The 18,289-nt window shown below is 59.6% G+C and overlaps 1 protein-coding gene across 1 annotated transcript in view; it reads right to left on the reverse strand.

Annotated features, from left to right (window-relative positions):
- Nucleotides 1-1,720: 1,720 nt before the first annotated feature.
- LOC145339682 (von Willebrand factor A domain-containing protein 7-like) overlaps nucleotides 1,721-18,289 on the reverse strand; it is a 37,037-nt gene continuing 20,468 nt past the window's right edge. Inside the window, 12 exon segments of the mRNA XM_080184195.1 lie at nucleotides 1,721-1,964; nucleotides 2,907-3,043; nucleotides 4,021-4,292; nucleotides 4,984-5,076; nucleotides 9,432-9,584; nucleotides 10,178-10,312; nucleotides 10,817-10,871; nucleotides 10,874-11,011; nucleotides 12,072-12,188; nucleotides 12,422-12,534; nucleotides 14,705-14,874; nucleotides 15,715-15,901. Coding sequence (XP_080040321.1) covers nucleotides 1,721-1,964; nucleotides 2,907-3,043; nucleotides 4,021-4,292; nucleotides 4,984-5,076; nucleotides 9,432-9,584; nucleotides 10,178-10,312; nucleotides 10,817-10,871; nucleotides 10,874-11,011; nucleotides 12,072-12,188; nucleotides 12,422-12,534; nucleotides 14,705-14,874; nucleotides 15,715-15,901 — 1,814 coding nt within the window.

An 18,289-nucleotide genomic window follows, 5' to 3' on the forward strand; every position in this document is an offset into this window, starting at 1 on the left:
CTGCCCCCTCCCTGGGGAACGGGTCACTCACTCTGCCCCCTCCCTGGGGAACGGGTCACTCACTCTGCCCCCTCCCTGGGGAACGGGTCACTCACTCACTCACTCTGCCCCCTCCCTGGGGAACGGGTCACTCACTCTGCCCCCTCCCTGGGGAACGGGTCACTCACTCTGCCCCCTCCCTGGGGAACGGGTCACTCACTCTGCTCCCTCCCTGGGGAACGGGTCACTCACTCACACTGACTCAGACTCATACTTGCTGGCGATGGGGTTCACGCAACTAATACATTTTGGAAGGTCTAATACAGATAGGAAATATACAGTAAATGGCAGAACCCTTAAGAGTATTGATAGGCAGAGGGATCTGGGTGTACAGGTACACAGGTCACTGAAAGTGGCAATGCAGGTGGAGAAGGTAGTCAGGAAGGCACACGGCATGCTTGCCTTCATCGGCCGGGGCATTGAGTTTAAAAATTGGCAAGTCATGTTGTAGCTTTATAGAACCTTAGTTAGGCTGCACTTGGAATATAGTGTTCAATTCTGGTCGCCACACTACCAGAAGGATGTGGAGGCTTTGGAGAGGGAACAGAAAAGATTTACCAGGATGTTGCCCTGGTATGGAGGGCATTAGCTATGAGGAGAGGTTGGAGAAACTTGGTTTGTTCTCACTGGAGCGATGGAGGTTGAGGGGAGACCTGATAGAAGTCGACAAGATTATGAGGGGCACGGACAGAGTGGATAGTCAGAAGCTTTTTCCCAGGGTGGAAGAGTCAATTACTCGGGGGCACAGGTTTAAGGTGCGAGGGACAAGGTTTAAAGGAGATGTACGAGGCAGATTTTTTACACAGAGGGGGGTGGGTGCCTGGAACTCGCTGCCGGGGGAGGGAGTGGAAGCGGATACGATAGTGAGTTTTAAGGGGCATCTGGACAAATCCATGAATAGGATGGGAATAGAGGGATACGGACCCCGGAAGGGGAGGGGGTTTTAGTTCAGTCGGGGCAGCATGGTCAGTGCAGGATTGGAGGGGCCGAAAGGCCTGTTCTTTGTTCACACACACACACACACACACTGAGTGAAAGGTGAAACTGGGGCTGTGTTTGACAGGATTTATTTGCTTTATTCACATGTTACAAGCTCACGCCTCCGAACCTGATCGTATCGACTCCAATTCGGAGTGAACTCCGGGGAATCGCACACAGTTGCCGGCGGGAATAGGGATTTAATATCGGCTGATTCGGGGCTGGGGATTGGTGTTCCCACTATCACCGCAATTCCCAATATCCCGGTGATTTTCACAGGAATATTCTCCTTCCTGACAATCACCTGAGACCGGCACAGCGAATCCCATCGGAGCAGGAATCCGGAGACCCAGAGGAACCCAGCGCCCATCACCCCGAGAGACCAGCACCCGCCACCCCCCTCCCCCAGCACCCAACACCCAGCGAGACCACCACCCCCTCCCCCAGCACCCAACACCCAGCGAGACCACCACCCCCTCCCCCAGCGCCCGACACCCAGTGAGACCACCACCCCCTCCCCCAGCACCCAACACCCAGCGAGACCACCACCCCCTCCCCCAGCACCCAACACCCAGCGAGACCCCCACCCCCACCCCCCGCCACCCAGAGTGTACCCTGTGAGACCACCACCCCCTCCCCCAGCAAGACTGAACCCAGTCAGGTCCCCACCCCACCCCCCCCCCCCCCCCCCCCGGGGTAGCTTCTACTGGAGGAAGGTGAGGAGGCTGAGAATCAGACAAGAGGCTATTTGACTGTGGTAGCCGGCACTGCTCCGGTGCTGGGTTCCCCGGTTCACCACGGTCAGACGCAGCAGGCTGTAGCTGAAATCTCCCGATTCAGGGGAAGAAGCTTCGATGGTGATGGTCAGGGCTGTCCCAGGGGGTGTGTGCACTGGGATAGAGAAATAGACAGTGCCATCGACCTGCTCCCCCTCCCGGACAAACACCCTGCCAGACAGAGAGAATTCCACACAGTCAACTCCACAGCTACAGACCATTCGGCCCCTCTGCTCCATGCTGGTGTTCCTGTTCCACACCAGCCTCCCCCCCCGACCCCTTCTCCATCTCCAAACCTCCCCCCCTCCAAAATCTCCAACTCTTCAATTTTTCCTCATTTTTATCCAGCATTCCCCCTGAAATACATCGATACTGTTCACCTCCCCCACTCCCCGTGGGAGCGAGTCCCACATTCTCCCCACTCCCCGTGGGAGCGAGTCCCACATTCTCCCCACTCCCCGTGGGAGCGAGTCCCACATTCTCCCCACTCCCCGTGGGAGCGAGTCCCACATTCTCCCCACTCCCCGTGGGAGCGAGTCCCACATTCTCCCCACTCCCCGTGGGAGCGAGTCCCACATTCTCCCCACTCCCCGTGGGAGCGAGTCCCACATTCTCCCCACTCCCCGTGGGAGCGAGTCCCACATTCTCCCCACTCCCCGTGGGAGCGAGTCCCACATTCTCCCCACTCCCCGTGGGAGCGAGTCCCACATTCTCCCCACTCCCCGTGGGAGCGAGTCCCACATTCTCCCCACTCCCCGTGGGAGCGAGTCCCACATTCTCCCCACTCCCCGTGGGAGCGAGTCCCACATTCTCCCCACTCCCCGTGGGAGCGAGTCCCACATTCTCCCCCACTCCCCGTGGGAGCGAGTCCCACATTCTCCCCACTCCCCGTGGGAGCGAGTCCCACATTCTCCCCACTCCCCGTGGGAGTGAGTCCCACATTCTCCCCACTCCCCGTGGGAGTGAGTCCCACATTCTCCCCACTCCCCGTGGGAGTGAGTCCCACATTCTCCCCACTCCCCGTGGGAGTGAGTCCCACATTCTCCCCACTCCCCGTGGGAGTGCAAGGGGAGGTTTGCTGTGTATCTCCCCAGTGCTGGGGTGGGTCCTTACCTGGCTGGGATGATACATTGGGTGAAGTTCTGGTCATCTCTGGTGAGCAGGTTATAGGTTGAAGGTGGAGCCTCTGATCGGAAAGTGAACGTGAGGTTGTAATCCAGTCCGGAATGAACCATCTCCCTGTCCTGTACCTGGGGAACACAAACTACTCAGGTACCAGCAGCACACAACACCCGGGGTCCAGAGACAGAGACAGAGAGAGAGAAATGGAGAGAGAGAAGTAGAGATGGACAGAGGGAGACAGAGAGAGGGAGAGGGAAAGAGAGACAGAGAGGGAGAAGTAGAGAGGGACAGAGAGAGAGACAGAAAGAGAGAGAGAGGGAGACGGAGAGATAAAGACAGAGTGAGAGAAAGAGAGAGAGAGACAGAGAGAGAGAGAAAAAGATGGAGAGACGCATGGGGGGGGGCGTTGGGAGGGGGTGGGGGGGGAATAGGGTGGCTGGGGGGCAGCGATGGTGGGGTTGGGGGGTGGTGGATGTTTCAATATGAAATGTGAACCCGAGAACCCCCCATCCCTCTCTCGGGGTGGGGCACAATGGTCCCTCAGCCTGTATTCGGGCTGTGCAGGGTTGGAGGGAGGGGGTGGAGGGTGGAGGGTGGAGGGTGGGGGGAGAGGGTGGAGGGTGGGGGGAGGGGGTGGAGGGTGGGGGGAGGGGGTGGAGGGTGGGGGGAGGGGGTGGAGGGTGGGGGGAGGGTGAGGGGAGCTCCCCCGTGTCCAGGGAATAATATGTATCCCTGATCACTGGGAAAGGCCAGCTGACCTGGGTCTTCAGCACATTGCAGTTTCTGGGATCTTGCTGTGCGTGAGCTGCGCCTACCGCATTCCAACAGTGACCTCACATTCCCTGAGGGGGGGTGGGAGAGAGTGTAGGATGTCCCAAGGGGTGGGAGGGAGGCGCTGGGGAAATTCAGACCTCTCTCTGGGATTTGGGAGCCAGTTGTCGGGGGGAGAATGAGGCAGACAGGGCAGGACGGAGAGCATGTAGAGAGAGAGACCGCCAGGCTGGGGTGTTAGAGGGCAGGCGTTAGCAATCCCACACAGTGCACAGGAAGGGGGGATTGGGGTCAGATTCCAGCAGCAGTTTACAGGCTCCAGTTTATCACTTACTGTCAGCGTTGAGAGTGATGTGGAGATCAGGGTGGGGGATTGTCTCTGGAACACATTCCCCATGCCATCCTGTCCCCGCAGCAGAAGCAGGAACGATTGCTTTGGCACTCTCTCAATCTCCACCAGGTAAGTCTGTGCTGACACCGTCACATCCCGAAAGGTTCCACTCTGCAAGATCCCCCCATCAGCATCGAGAAGCAGAACCTCAGAGATCGAGGAGTTTGGGAAGAGGGAGAGACCATTCACTGAGATCATCAGAGTGGCGTTCCGACCTGGGATAGAGACAGGAGAACAAGAGAGAGAATCACCACACCCAGATCTTCCCTCTGTATCTAACCCCGTGCTGTACCTGTCCTGGGAGTGTTTGATGGGGGGACAGTGTAGAGGGAGCTTTACCCTGTATCTAACCCCGTGCTGTACCTGTCCTGGGAGTGTTTGATGGGGACAGTGTAGAGGGAGCTTTACTCTGTATCTAACCCGTGCTGTACCTGTCCTGGGAGTGTTTGATGGGGGGACAGTGTAGAGGGAGCTTTACCCTGTATCTAACCCTGTGCTGTACCTGTCCTGGGAGTGTTTGATGGGGGGGACAGTGTAGAGGGAGCTTTACTCTGTATCTAACCCCGTGCTGTACCTGTCCTGGGAGTGTTTGATGGGGGGGACAGTGTAGAGGGAGCTTTACTCTGTATCTAACCCCGTGCTGTACCTGTCCTGGGAGTGTTTGATGGGGGGACAGCGTAGAGGGAGCTTTACTCTGTATCTAACCCGTGCTGTACCTGTCCTGGGAGTGTTTGATGGGGGGACAGTGTAGAGGGAGCTTTACCCTGTATCTAACCCTGTGCTGTACCTGTCCTGGGAGTGTTTGATGGGGACAGTGTAGAGGGAGCTTTACTCTGTATCTAACCCCGTGCTGTACCTGTCCTGGGAGTGTTTGATGGGGGACAGTGTAGAGGGAGGGGACCGTACCGGCTATGGGTTGTCCGCTGACGCGAGTGAATCCTGTGTGGGCCCCCTCGAAAGGTTCAACAAATCGGTGCGAGAAATCGATCAGACTCTGACCTAAAGAATAAATGAGAGAAACTGTGTTATATCAGGGTGGGGGTGTTCAGGAGTTGTATCCGGGTTGGGGTAGTCGGGGGGTATTGGGGGGTCTTATGGCGGATTGTTGGTGTGGGGATGTTCGGGGGGGTATCGGGCTGGGGATGTTCGGGGGGGTTATTGGGGAGGTCTTCCGGGGGATATTGGTGTGGATGTGTTCGGGGGGTATCAGGATGGGGGTGTTTGGCGGTTTATATTGGGGTTGGAATGTTTGGGGTACGGGTGTTCAGAGTGCGGGGGGGGTGTATCGCGGTGTGGGGGGGGTGTATCGCGGTGTGGGGGGGGTGTATCGCGGTGTGGGGGGGGTGTATCGCGGTGTGGGGGGGTGTATCGCGGTGTGGGGGGGGTGTATCGCGGTGTGGGGGGGGGTGTATCGCGGTGTGGGGGGGGTGTATCGCGGTGTGGGGGGGGTGTATCGCGGTGTGGGGGGGGTGTATCGCGGTGTGGGGGGGGTGTATCGCGGTGTGGGGGGGGTGTATCGCGGTGTGGGGGGGTGTATCGCGGTGTGGGGGGGGTGTATCACGGTGTGGGGGGGTGTATCACGGTGTGGGGGGGGTGTATCGCGGTGTGGGGGGGGGTGTATCACGGTGTGGGGGGGGTGTATCACGGTGTGGGGGGGGGTGTATCGCGGTGTGGGGGGGGGTGTATCGCGGTGTGGGGGGGGGTGTATCGCGGTGTGGGGGGGGGGTGTATCACGGTGTGGGGGGGGGGTGTATCACGGTGTGGGGGGGGTGTATCACGGTGTGGGGGGGGGGTGTATCACGGTGTGGGGGGGGGGTGTATCACGGTGTGGAGGGGGGGGGTGTATCGCGGTGTGGGGGGGTGTATCACACTGTGGGGGGGGTGTATCGCGGTGTGCGGGGGGGGTGTATCACGGTGTGGGGGGGGGTGTATCACGGTGTGGGGGGGGGTGTATCGCGGTGTGGGGGGGGTGTATCGCGGTGTGGGGGGGGGGGTGTATCACGGTGTGGGGGGGGGTGTATCACGGTGTGGGGGGGGGTGTATCACGGTGTGGGGGGGGGGTGTATCACGGTGTGGGGGGGGGGTGTATCACGGTGTGGAGGGGGGGGTGTATCGCGGTGTGGGGGGGGTGTATCACACTGTGGGGGGGGTGTATCGCGGTGTGCGGGGGGGGTGTATCGCGGTGTGGGGGGGGTGTATCGCGGTGGGGGGGGGGGTGTATCGCGGTGTGGGGGGGGGGGGTGTATCGCGGTGTGGGGGGGGGGTGTATCGCGGTGTGGGGGGGGGTGTATCGCAGTGTGGGGGGGGTGTATCACACTGTGGGGGGGGTGTATCGCGGTGTGGGGGGGGGTGTATCGCGGTGTGGGGGGGGTGTATCGCGGTGTGGGGGGGGGTGTAACACACTGTGGGGGGGGTGTATCGCGGTGTGGGGGGGGTGTATCGCGGTGGGGGGGGGGTGTATCGCGGTGTGGGGGGGGTGTATCGCGGTGTGGGGGGGGGGGTATCGCGGTGTGGGGGGGGTGTATCGCGGTGTGGGGGGGGTGTATCACACTGTGGGGGGGGTGTATCGCGGTGTGGGGGGGTGTATCACACTGTGGGGGGGGTGTATCGCGGTGTGGGGGGGGTGTATCACACTGTGGGGGGGGTGTATCGCGGTGTGGGGGGGGTGTATCGCGGTGTGGGGGGGGTGTATCGCGGTGTGGGGGGGGTGTATCGCGTGTGGGGGGGGTGTATCGCGGTGTGGGGGGGTGTATCGCGGTGTGGGGGGGGTGTATCGCGGTGTGGGGGGGGTGTATCGCGGTGTGGGGGGGGTGTATCGCGGTGTGGGGGGGGTGTATCGCGGTGTGGGGGGGGTGTATCGCGGTGTGGGGGGGGTGTATCGCGGTGTGGGGGGGGTGTATCGCGGTGTGGGGGGGGGTGTATCGCGGTGCGGGGGGGGTGTATCGCGGTGTGGGGGGGGGGTGTATCGCGGTGTGGGGGGGGGGTGTATCGCGGTGTGGGGGGGGGTGTATCGCGGTGTGGGGGGGGGGTGTATCGCGGTGTGGGGGGGGGGTGTATCGCAGTGTGGGGGGGGGTGTATCACACTGTGGGGGGGGTGTATCGCGGTGTGGGGGGGGGTGTATCGCGGTGTGGGGGGGGTGTATCACACTGTGGGGGGGGTGTATCGCGGTGTGGGGGGGGGTGTATCGCGGTGTGGGGGGGGGTGTATCGCGGTGTGGGGGGGGTGTATCGCGGTGTGGGGGGGGGTGTATCGCGGTGTGGGGGGGTGTATCGCGGTGTGGGGGGGGGTGTATCGCGGTGTGGGGGGGGGTGTATCGCGGTGTGGGGGGGGTGTATCACACTGTGGGGGGGGTGTATCGCGGTGTGGGGGGGGTGTATCACACTGTGGGGGGGGGTGTATCGCGGTGTGGGGGGGGGTGTATCGCGGTGTGGGGTGGGGTGTATCGCGGTGTGGGGTGGGGTGTATCGCGGTGTGGGGGGGGGTGTATCGCGGTGTGGGGGGGGGTATCGCGGTGTGGGGGGGGTGTATCGCGGTGTGGGGGGGGTGTATCGCGGTGTGGGGGGGGTTTATCGCGGTGTGGGGGGGGTGTATCGCGGTGTGTTGGGGGGGGTGTATCGCGGTGTGGGGGGGGTGTATCGCGGTGTGGGGGGGGGTGTATCGCGGTGTGGGGGGGGGTGTATCGCGGTGTGGGGGGGGGTGTATCGCGGTGTGGGGGGGGGTGTATCGCGGTGTGGGGGGGGGTGTATCGCGGTGTGGGGGGGGGTGTATCGCGGTGTGGGGGGGGGGTGTATCGCGGTGTGGGGGGGGTGTATCGCGGTGTGGGGGGGGGTGTATCGCGGTGTGGGGGGGGGTGTATCGCGGTGTGGGGGGGGGTGTATCGCGGTGTGGGGGGGGTGTATCACACTGTGGGGGGGGTGTATCGCGGTGTGGGGGGGGTGTATCACACTGTGGGGGGGGGTGTATCGCGGTGTGGGGGGGGGTGTATCACACTGTGGGGGGGGGTGTATCGCGGTGTGGGGGGGGGTGTATCGCGGTGTGGGGGGGGTGTATCACACTGTGGGGGGGGGTGTATCGCGGTGTGGGGGGGGGTGTATCGCGGTGTGGGGGGGGTGTATCGCGGTGTGGGGGGGGTTGTATCGCGGTGTGGGGGGGGGGTGTATCGCAGTGTGGGGGGGGGGTGTATCACACTGTGGGGGGGGTGTATCGCGGTGTGGGGGGGGGGTGTATCGCGGTGTGGGGGGGGGTGTATCACACTGTGGGGGGGGTGTATCGCGGTGTGGGGGGGGTGTATCGCGGTGTGGGGGGGGGGTGTATCGCGGTGTGGGGGGGGTGTATCGCGGTGTGGGGGGGGTGTATCACACTGTGGGGGGGGTGTATCGCGGTGTGGGGGGGTGTATCACGGTGTGGGGGGGGTGTATCGCGGTGTGGGGGGGTGTATCACACTGTGGGGGGGTGTATCGCGGTGTGGGGGGGGTGTATCACACTGTGGGGGGGGGTGTATCGCGGTGTGGGGGGGGGTGTATCGCGGTGTGGGGGGGGGTGTATCGCGGTGTGGGGGGGGGTGTATCGCGGTGTGGGGGGGGGTGTATCGCGGTGTGGGGGGGGTGTATCGCGGTGTGGGGGGGGTGTATCGCGGTGTGGGGGGGGTGTATCGCGGTGTGGGGGGGGGTGTATCGCGGTGTGGGGGGGGGTGTATCGCGGTGTGGGGGGGGGTGTATCGCGGTGTGGGGGGGGGTGTATCGCGGTGTGGGGGGGGGTGTATCGCGGTGTGGGGGGGGTGTATCGCGGTGTGGGGGGGGGTGTATCGCGGTGTGGGGGGGGTGTATCGCGGTGTGGGGGGGGGTGTATCGCGGTGTGGGGGGGGTGTATCGCGGTGTGGGGGGGGTGTATCGCGGTGTGGGGGGGGGGTGTATCGCGGTGTGGGGGGGGTGTATCGCGGTGTGGGGGGGGGTGTATCGCGGTGTGGGGGGGGGTGTATCGCGGTGTGGGGGGGGTGTATCGCGGTGTGGGGGGGGGTGTATCGCGGTGTGGGGGGGGTGTATCGCGGTGTGGGGGGGGGGTGTATCGCGGTGTGGGGGGGGGGTGTATCGCGGTGTGGGGGGGGGTGTATCACGGTGTGGGGGGGGGTGTATCGCGGTGTGGGGGGGGGTGTATCGCGGTGTGGGGGGGGTGTATCGCGGTGTGGGGGGGGTGTATCGCGGTGTGGGGGGGGTGTATCGCGGTGTGGGGGGGGGTGTATCGCGGTGTGGGGGGGGTGTATCGCAGTGTGGGGGGGGGGGTGTATCACGGTGTGGGGAGGGGTGTATCACGGTGTGGGGGGGGGTGGATCGCGGTGTGGGGGGGTGACACTAACCGGTGATTCTCACTTGATACCCGCTGCTGGGTCGGAAGGTCAGTTCCCAAACTCCAGGCTGCACCGGGGGGTGCAGTCGAATCACCTTCAAATTCCCAAAAGTTTCTGACGTTGCCAAACTTCCCGATCCGTAAAAAACCGTCTGATTTACACCTGGAAAAGATCATCGTCCCGTTAAACTAACAATCCCTGACAGTGTGTGGGAGCCGTACCCCAGTGAGAGTCAGTGTGTGTGGGACCCGTACCCCAGTGAGAGTCAGTGTGTGTGGGACCCGTACCCCAGTGAGAGTCAGTGTGTGTGGGAGCCGCACCCCAGTGAGAGTCAGTGTGTGTGGGAGCCGTACCCCAGTGAGAGTCAGTGTGTGTGGGAGCCGCACCCCAGTGAGAGTCAGTGTGTGTGGGAGCCGTACCCAGTGAGAGTCAGTGTGTGTGGGAGCCGTACCCCAGTGAGAGTCAGTGTGTGTGGGAGCCGTACCCCAGTGAGAGTCAGTGTGTGTGGGACCCGTACCCCAGTGAGAGTCAGTGTGTGTGGGACCCGTACCCCAGTGAGAGTCAGTGTGTGTGGGACCCGTACCCCAGTGAGAGTCAGTGTGTGTGGGAGCCGTACCCCAGTGAGAGTCAGTGTGTGTGGGACCCGTACCCCAGTGAGAGTCAGTGTGTGTGGGACCCGTACCCCAGTGAGAGTCAGTGTGTGTGGGACCCGTACCCCAGTGAGAGTCAGTGTGTGTGGGGGTGGGTGTACTTACCATCGGGCTGTGTCAGTGTGATATCTGAGGGATTATCAGTGAGATAGATGGTGACATTCTGGATGGTTTTGTCCAGGTGAAAGCGGATGGGATTTGCAGTCGGTTTAGTTTGCCGGATATTTGTAGCAGGGATACCTGTGGAACGCAGGAACACGGAGATCTGATTCTGTCCCGCTGCAGTACAAACCCTGAACTACCCACCTCCCCCTCGGCTGGGCGTCCCCTCAGCTCCGACTCACCCTGGGTACCCACCCCTCAAAGGGGAATATCCCTCACTCTATCTCTGCGGTACATATCCCAAAGGAACTGTGTCTCTCTCTCTCTGGGGTACACACCCCCAGGGGAACTGTCTGTCTGTCTGTCTCTCTCCCTCTCTGGGGTACACACCCTCAGGGGAACTGTCTGTCTCTCTCCCTCTCTGGGGTACACACCCCCAGGGGAACTGTCTGTCTCTCTCTTTCTCTGGGGAACACAGCCCCAGGGAAACTCTCTCTCTCTGGGGTACACCCCCCCAGGGGAACTCTCTCTCTCTGGGGTACACCCCCCCAGGGGAACTCTCTCTCTCTGGGGTACACCCCCCCAGGGGAACTCTCTCTCTCTGGGGTGGGGGTCATGGATGACCTGCCAATCAGGTGTTACCAGGGAAGCAGTGGTGGACTGATCGATGATGAACATCGCTCCAGGTAAGTCTTGTTTGGGAACGAAAGTGATCAAACCTCCCGACACCACAGCGATTCTGCGATACAGATCGAAGCCTGCACGAGACTCATCCAGTAACCGGTTCAACAAACTCCCTCTCTGTCCAGCAAGCGGAGTGCTGAGGAAAAAATATACCTACACACACAAAACACACCGATTACCATCATACACAGACCCCCCACCCTCAACACCGACTCACACCAGACCCCCACACACACCGACTCACACCGGACCCCCACCCTCAACACCGACTCACACCGGACCCCCCACCCTCAACACCGACTCACACTGGGGTACGGGTCCCACATACACTGACTCTCACTGGGGTACGGGTCCCACACACACTGACTCTCACTGGGGTACGGCTCCCACACACACTGACTCTCACTGGGGTACGGCTCCCACACACACTGACTCTCACTGGGGTACGGGTCCCACACACACTGACTCTCACTGGGGTACGGGTCCCACACACACTGACTCTCACTGGGGTACGGGTCCCACACACACTGACTCTCACTGGGGTACGGGTCCCACACACACTGACTCTCACTGGGGTACGGCTCCCACACACACTGACTCTCACTGGGGTACGGGTCCCACACACACTGACTCTCACTGGGGTACGGCTCCCACACACACTGACTCTCACTGGGGTACGGGTCCCACACACACTGACTCTCACTGGGGTGCGGCTCCCACACACACTGACTCTCACTGGGGTACGGGTCCCACACACACTGACTCTCACTGGGGTACGGCTCCCACACACACTGACTCTCACTGGGGTACGGGTCCCACACACACTGACTCTCACTGGGGTACGGGTCCCACACACACTGACTCTCACTGGGGTACGGGTCCCACACACACTGACTCTCACTGGGGTACGGGTCCCACACACACTGACTCTCACTGGGGTACGGGTCCCACACACACTGACTCACACTGGGGTACGGGTCCCACACACACTGACTCTCACTGGGGTACGGGTCCCACACACACTGACTCTCACTGGGGTACGGCTCCCACACACACTGACTCTCACTGGGGTACGGGTCCCACACACACTGACTCTCACTGGGGTACGGGTCCCACACACACTGACTCTCACTGGGGTACGGGTCCCACACACACTGACTCTCACTGGGGTACGGCTCCCACACACACTGACTCTCACTGGGATAAGGTTTACCTGGGAGCCAGTTTCCTGTATCAATGCACTGATTGTTGTCTCCAGGAAGGTGTCCTTGGCTGGGGAATCAGTGAACACATGGATTTGTGAGTTTGGAGGTGAGTTTGTCAGAGCGAGCTGGAACACAATAAACTCAATTTATTTATAATAATCTCTGGTTCCTGTTCCTAAAGAAATGAATGCAGAGACAGAATTGGAAACATCCCCTTTAACAGGAGTGTGTGTGAGAGGGAGAGGGTAGGAGAGACCCCCCCAGATACAGGAGTGTGTGTGAGAGAGAGAGAGGGTTAGAGAGACCCCCCCAGATACAGGAGTGTGTGAGGGTGAGGGGGATTCCTGCAGGTACTTGCCTGTAAGGCACTGAGTGCCATCTCCGATCCTCCATTCTCTCCAGCCGCTGTGAGTGAATGGATTTTCTGTTTGAAAATCTGCTGAGTTTGTGGTTTTAAAACCGGTCCGAACTCTACAGGAGAATGTAGTTCCAGATATTCAGGGTCCCAATCTCTCAAATAATCATCACCCCCCCACAAACACCCCCCACCCACACACACCCTACCCCCACCCACCACCCACCCACACACCTCCCCACACCCCACCCCACCCCTGCCCACACCCACGCATCTCCACCTCCACCCCCACCCACACCCACACCCACACATCTAGCCAGCCCCACCCATACAAATCCCCTCCCACCCCACCCCCACATCCCTACCCCCAGACACTCCCCGTGTCACTCCCACCAGTGCTGTGCAGAGCAGCCAACCCCTCCCTCAACACCCAGTCTGTATCACTGATCAATCCGACTCGAGAGAGAGGGGGGGAGGTTTAGGGAGGGAATTCCAGAGCTGAGGCTCCACCCCCCAGGCAGCTGAAGGCGGAGTGATGGGAATCAGGGAATGCTCGATCTTATTGAAACATATAAGATGATTAGAGGTTTAGATAGGGTGGATAGTGATAGCCTTTTTCCTCGGATGGAGAAAGCTAGCACAAGGGGGCATGGCTTTAAATTAAGGGGGGGTAGCTACAGGACGGATGTCAGGGGTAGGTTCTTTACCCAGCGGGTGGTGAGGGATTGGAATGCCCTGCCTGCTGCAGTTTAAATGCGTCTAGTTTGGGGGCGTTTAAGAGATCTCTGGATAGGTTTATGGACGAAAAGGGATTGGTATAGGCTAGTGGGTCATTGTTTTTGTAACTGGTCGGCGCAACATCGTGGGCCGAAGGGCCTGTTCTGCGCTGTAATGTTCTATGTTCTATGTTCTATGTTCTATGAGTGCAGAGATCTCAGAGGGGGTGTAGGGGCTGGAGGGGGTTACAGAGATAGGGAGGGGTGTTGGGGCTGGAGGAGGTTACAGAGATAGGGAGGGGGTGTAGGGGCTGGAGGGGGTTACAGAGATAGGGAGAGGTGTTGGGGCTGGAGGAGGTTACAGAGATAGGGAGGGGGTGTAGGGGCTGGAGGCGGTTACAGAGATAGGGAGGGGTGTTGGGGCTGGAGGAGGTTACAGAGATAGGGAGGGGGTTACAGAGATAGGGAGGGGTGTAGGGGCTGGAGGGGGTTACAGAGATAGGGAGGGGGTGTAGGGGCTGGAGGGGGTTACAGAGATAGGGAGGGGGTGTAGGGGCTGGAGGAGGTTACAGAGATAGGGAGGGGGTGTAGGGGCTGGAGGGGGTTACAGAGATAGGGAGAGGTGTTGGGGCTGGAGGAGGTTACAGAGATAGGGAGGGGGTGTAGGGGCTGGAGGCGGTTACAGAGATAGGGAGGGGTGTTGGGGCTGGAGGAGGTTACAGAGATAGGGAGGGGGTTACAGAGATAGGGAGGGGTGTAGGGGCTGGAGGGGGTTACAGAGATAGGGAGGGGGTGTAGGGGCTGGAGGGGGTTACAGAGATAGGGAGGGGGTGTAGGGGCTGGAGGAGGTTACAGAGATAGGGAGGGGGTGTAGGGGCTGGAGGGGGTTACAGAGATAGGGAGAGGTGTTGGGGCTGGAGGAGGTTACAGAGATAGGGAGGGGGTGTAGGGGCTGGAGGCGGTTACAGAGATAGGGAGGGGTGTAGGGGCTGGAGGGGGTTACAGAGATAGGGAGGGGTGTAGGGGCTGGAGGAGGTTACAGAGATAGGGAGGGGCTGGAGGGGGTTACAGAGATAGGGAGGGGCTGGAGGGGGTTACAGAGATAGGGAGGGGCTGGAGGGGGTTACAGAGATAGGGAGGGGCTGGAGGGGGTTACAGAGATAGGGAGGGGCTGGAGGGGGTTACAGAGATAGGGAGGGGCTGGAGGGGGTTACAGAGATAGGGAGGGGCTGGAGGGGGTTACAGAGATAGGGAGGGGCTGGAGGGGGTTACAGAGATAGGGAGGGGCTGGAGGGGGTTACAGAGATAGGGAGGGGCTGGAGGGGGTTACAGAGATAGGGAGGGGCTGGAAGAGATAGGGAGGGGCTGGAGGGGGTTACAGAGATAGGGAGGGGCTGGAGGGGGTTACAGAGATAGGGAGGGGGTGTAGGGGGTTGGATGTAAAGGTGGTTGCTGCGGACGGTGAGGTCATTCTGAAGTGTGGTAAGGTACAGAGGGGCTGAATGGCCTGACCCTGTGCTGTCTCCCCCGCTGGACATTCCCCTGGTTCTCCGTCTCTTGTTCTCTTTACCTGGATCATTGAAGGTGAGCAGCAGGTAGAAGGTGGGTTCCTGTTCCGTCCCCTCTCTGCTCTCAATAATGGAGGTGACTCTGTGTTTCAGGACCTCGATCTGGGCTGCCATACTCTGCGTGGTGTCAATGACCAAACTCAGAGCTGAGGGACTGTCTGCATTGAGGAACCTGGAACGGTCACATCGCTCAGTGAGTGAACCCAGCAGCAGAATCTAATCGTCATTCACTCAGAGCCTCACACACTAATCCTGAGAACCACTCACCCAGGAAAGATCACATCAAATCACACAACCCCCACCGTGCAGATACAGGCCATTCAGCCCATTGAACTCGTACTACCAACAATCCCACCCAGGCACTATCCCCACTACCCCACGTATTTAACCTATTAATCCCCTTGCGATTTAGCACGGCCAATCCACTGAATCTACAGATCTTTCAGACTGTGGGAGAAAACCCACACAGATACGGTGAGAATGTGCAGACCCTGCACAGACACTGACCCAAGTCAGGAATTGAACCCGGGTCCCTGGCGCTGTGAGACAGCAGTGCTAACCCACTGTGTCACCGTGCCCCTGGGAATCGAACCCGGGTCCCTGGCGCTGTGAGACAGCAGTGCTAACCCACTGTGTCACCGTGCCCCTGGGAATCGAACCCGGGTCCCTGGCGCTGTGAGACAGCAGTGTTAACCCACTGTGTCACCGTGCCCCCAGGAATCGAACCCGGGTCCCTGGCGCTGTGAGACAGCAGTGTTAACCCACTGTGTCACTGTGCCATTATTGAGTTGGATGATCAGCTATGATGGTGATGAATGGGGGAGCAGGTTCGAAGGGCCGAATGGCCTTCTCCTGTCTCTATGTTTCATTGAATTTCCGTTTCACCGTCTGGGATTTGATCCCCGCTCCGTGAGGGGCTGATCCTGGATTTTACTGGGTTTCGATCAGTCTGTAGAACACTTCAAACACATGGCTTTGTCTATCAGGTGGGATCCATCTCTCAGGGCCTCACCTCAGGAAACGTTTTGTGGATACGCGATGGTGGATTTGTGCGAATGCTTCCTCACTGGCTGTAATCGCCACCCCAGCAGCTTCCCTGTGTAGGTAACCATGGGGAGAACCAACTGTGTCCTTGTTAATCCCACCCTCCGCATCACTCAGACTGCTCAGATCCAGACTCCCCCCGTGGCTGCATTTACCTGGAACCAGAATCAGAGACTCAGTCACCTCAAAAACCACATTAATACATCAACTCTACCCGAGGGAGACTGGAGGAGGTTACACAGATAGGGAGGGATGGAGGGGCTGGGGGGGTTACAGAGATAGGGAGGGGGTGTAGGGGCTGGAGGAGGTTACGGAGATAGGGAGGGGGTGTAGGGGCTGGAGGAGGTTACAGAGATAGGGAGGGGGTGTAGGGGCTGGAGGAGGTTACAGAGATAGGGAGGGGGTGTAGGGGCTGGAGGAGGTTACAGGGATAGGGAGGGGGTGTAGGGGCTGGAGGAGGTTACGGAGATAGGGAGGGGGTGTAGGGGCTGGAGGAGGTTACAGAGATAGGGAGGGGGTGTAGGGGCTGGAGGAGGTTACAGGGATAGGGAGGGGGTGTAGGGTCTGGAGGAGGTTACAGAGATAGGGAGGGGGTGTAGGGGCTGGAGGAGGTTACAGAGATAGGGAGGGGGTGTAGGGGCTGGAGGGGGTTACAGAGATAGGGAGGGGGTGTAGGGCTGGAGGGGGTTACAGAGATAGGGAGGGGGTGTAGGGGCTGGATGAGGTTACAGAGATAGGGAGGGGGTGTAGGGGCTGGAGGGGGTTACAGAGATAGGGAGGGGGTGTAGGGGCTGGAGGGGGTTACAGGGATAGGGAGGGGGTGTAGGGGCTGGAGGGGGTTACAGGGATAGGGAGGGGGGTGTAGGGGAGGTTTGTGGAGTGCAGGAATGAAGGTTATTGAACCCTGTTCCGTGCCCGGGGGGGGGGATATCGGTGCTGGATGGACGTGCCTGGGGCTGTTAGTGAGGGTGGTGATTCTGACCTGTGTGTGCTTGTGACTGAGTTAAAGAGCATCTTCCTCCCTGTCAGACTCAGTCCTATTCATATCAGGATTGCTGAGCTGACGGGGGTATATCTGCCTGAATCAGTGAGCTTGCTTTGCCCTCTGAGGAATGTTTGTGTCGTGTTGGTAATCTGTAACAGCTCCAACGACTGTGACAGCTAAGATCACAGCACAGTGATACCGGGGGTGGGGGACAGAGAGCGACAATCCAGCAGAACTGGCTGTGTGCGTACTGAGAATGTACAAACCAAACCAGCAGCTCCTCTCTGTCCCCACAACCCTGCTCCTCAATCCGGTTTGACCGGATTCGATTCCCTGCTCGGAAATAATGGTCCAGATTGTTTTAACACCTCTCCAAACCGGACCTTGTTCACAGCGGGTTCACTTCCCCCTGTCCTGGTCTGTGGGTGTCAAATGGTGACCCCCCTCCGACCCCGACCGCCCTGCATCTCCGAAAATCCCCCTCCACAGCCACCTCCCGACAGTCAACTCTCTTCATTTACCCCCCAAGGGTGAAAGGAGAAAAGTTTAAAAGTTATATTAGGGGGAGCTTCTTCACGCAAAGAGTGGTGGGAGTGCAAAATGAGACGTTGGATAAAGTGGTAAATGCGGGGTCAACATAAGAACATAAGAAATAGGAGCAGGAGTAGGCCATCTAGCCCTTCGAGCCTGCCCCGCCATTCAATAAGATCATGTCTGATCTGTCGTGGCTCAGTTCCACTTTCCCGCCCTCTCCCCATAACCCTTAATCCCCTCTCTTATCAAAAACCCATCAACCCGCGTCTTAAAAATATTTAGCGAGGTAGCCTCCACCACTTCAACGGGCAGAGAATTCCAGAGATTCACCACCCTTTGAGTGAAGAAGTTCCTCCTCAACTCCGTTCTAAACCGCCCCCCCCCCCTTTATCTTGAGGCTGTGCCCCCTAGTCCTACTGTCTTTTTTGAGCGGGAAGAGTCTCTCCACCTCGATCCTATCCATCCCATTCATCATCTTATACGTCTCAATGAGATCTCCCCTCATTCTTCTAAACTCTAACGAGTACAAGCCTAGTTTATTCAGCCTCTCCTCATAGCTCAATCCCCTCAACTCCAGTATCAGCCTAGTAAACCTCCTCTGCACTCCCTCCAAGGCCAAAATATCCTTGCGTAAGTGCGGCGACCAAAACTGCACACAGTACTCCAGCTGCGGCCTCACCAATGCCCTATACAGCTGCAGCAAGACCTCCCTACTTTTATATTCAATCCCCCTCGCTATGAACATTTAAGAAAAACTTGGACGGGTTCATGGATGAGAGGGGTGTGGAGGGATATGGTTCAAGTGCAGGACAGTGGGACTAGGCAAAAAATGGTTTGGCACAGACAAGTAGAGCCAAAAGGCCTGTTTCTGAGCTGTAATTTTCTCTGGTTCTTTAACCTCAGGGTTGAACCCTGGGGCAGATTGAGAGTTCAGAGACCCCCCCCCTCCAACGCCTCAATCTTCTGAGCAGATGGAGGAAATTTGCAGCCCCCGACTATACTCCTTATACACCTGTGACTGTGC

The sequence above is a fragment of the Carcharhinus amblyrhynchos genome, unplaced genomic scaffold (genome assembly GCF_965287045.1).
Source record: "Carcharhinus amblyrhynchos unplaced genomic scaffold, sCarAmb.v2.hapA scaffold_606, whole genome shotgun sequence".
NCBI classification, from domain to species: domain Eukaryota; kingdom Metazoa; phylum Chordata; class Chondrichthyes; order Carcharhiniformes; family Carcharhinidae; genus Carcharhinus; species Carcharhinus amblyrhynchos.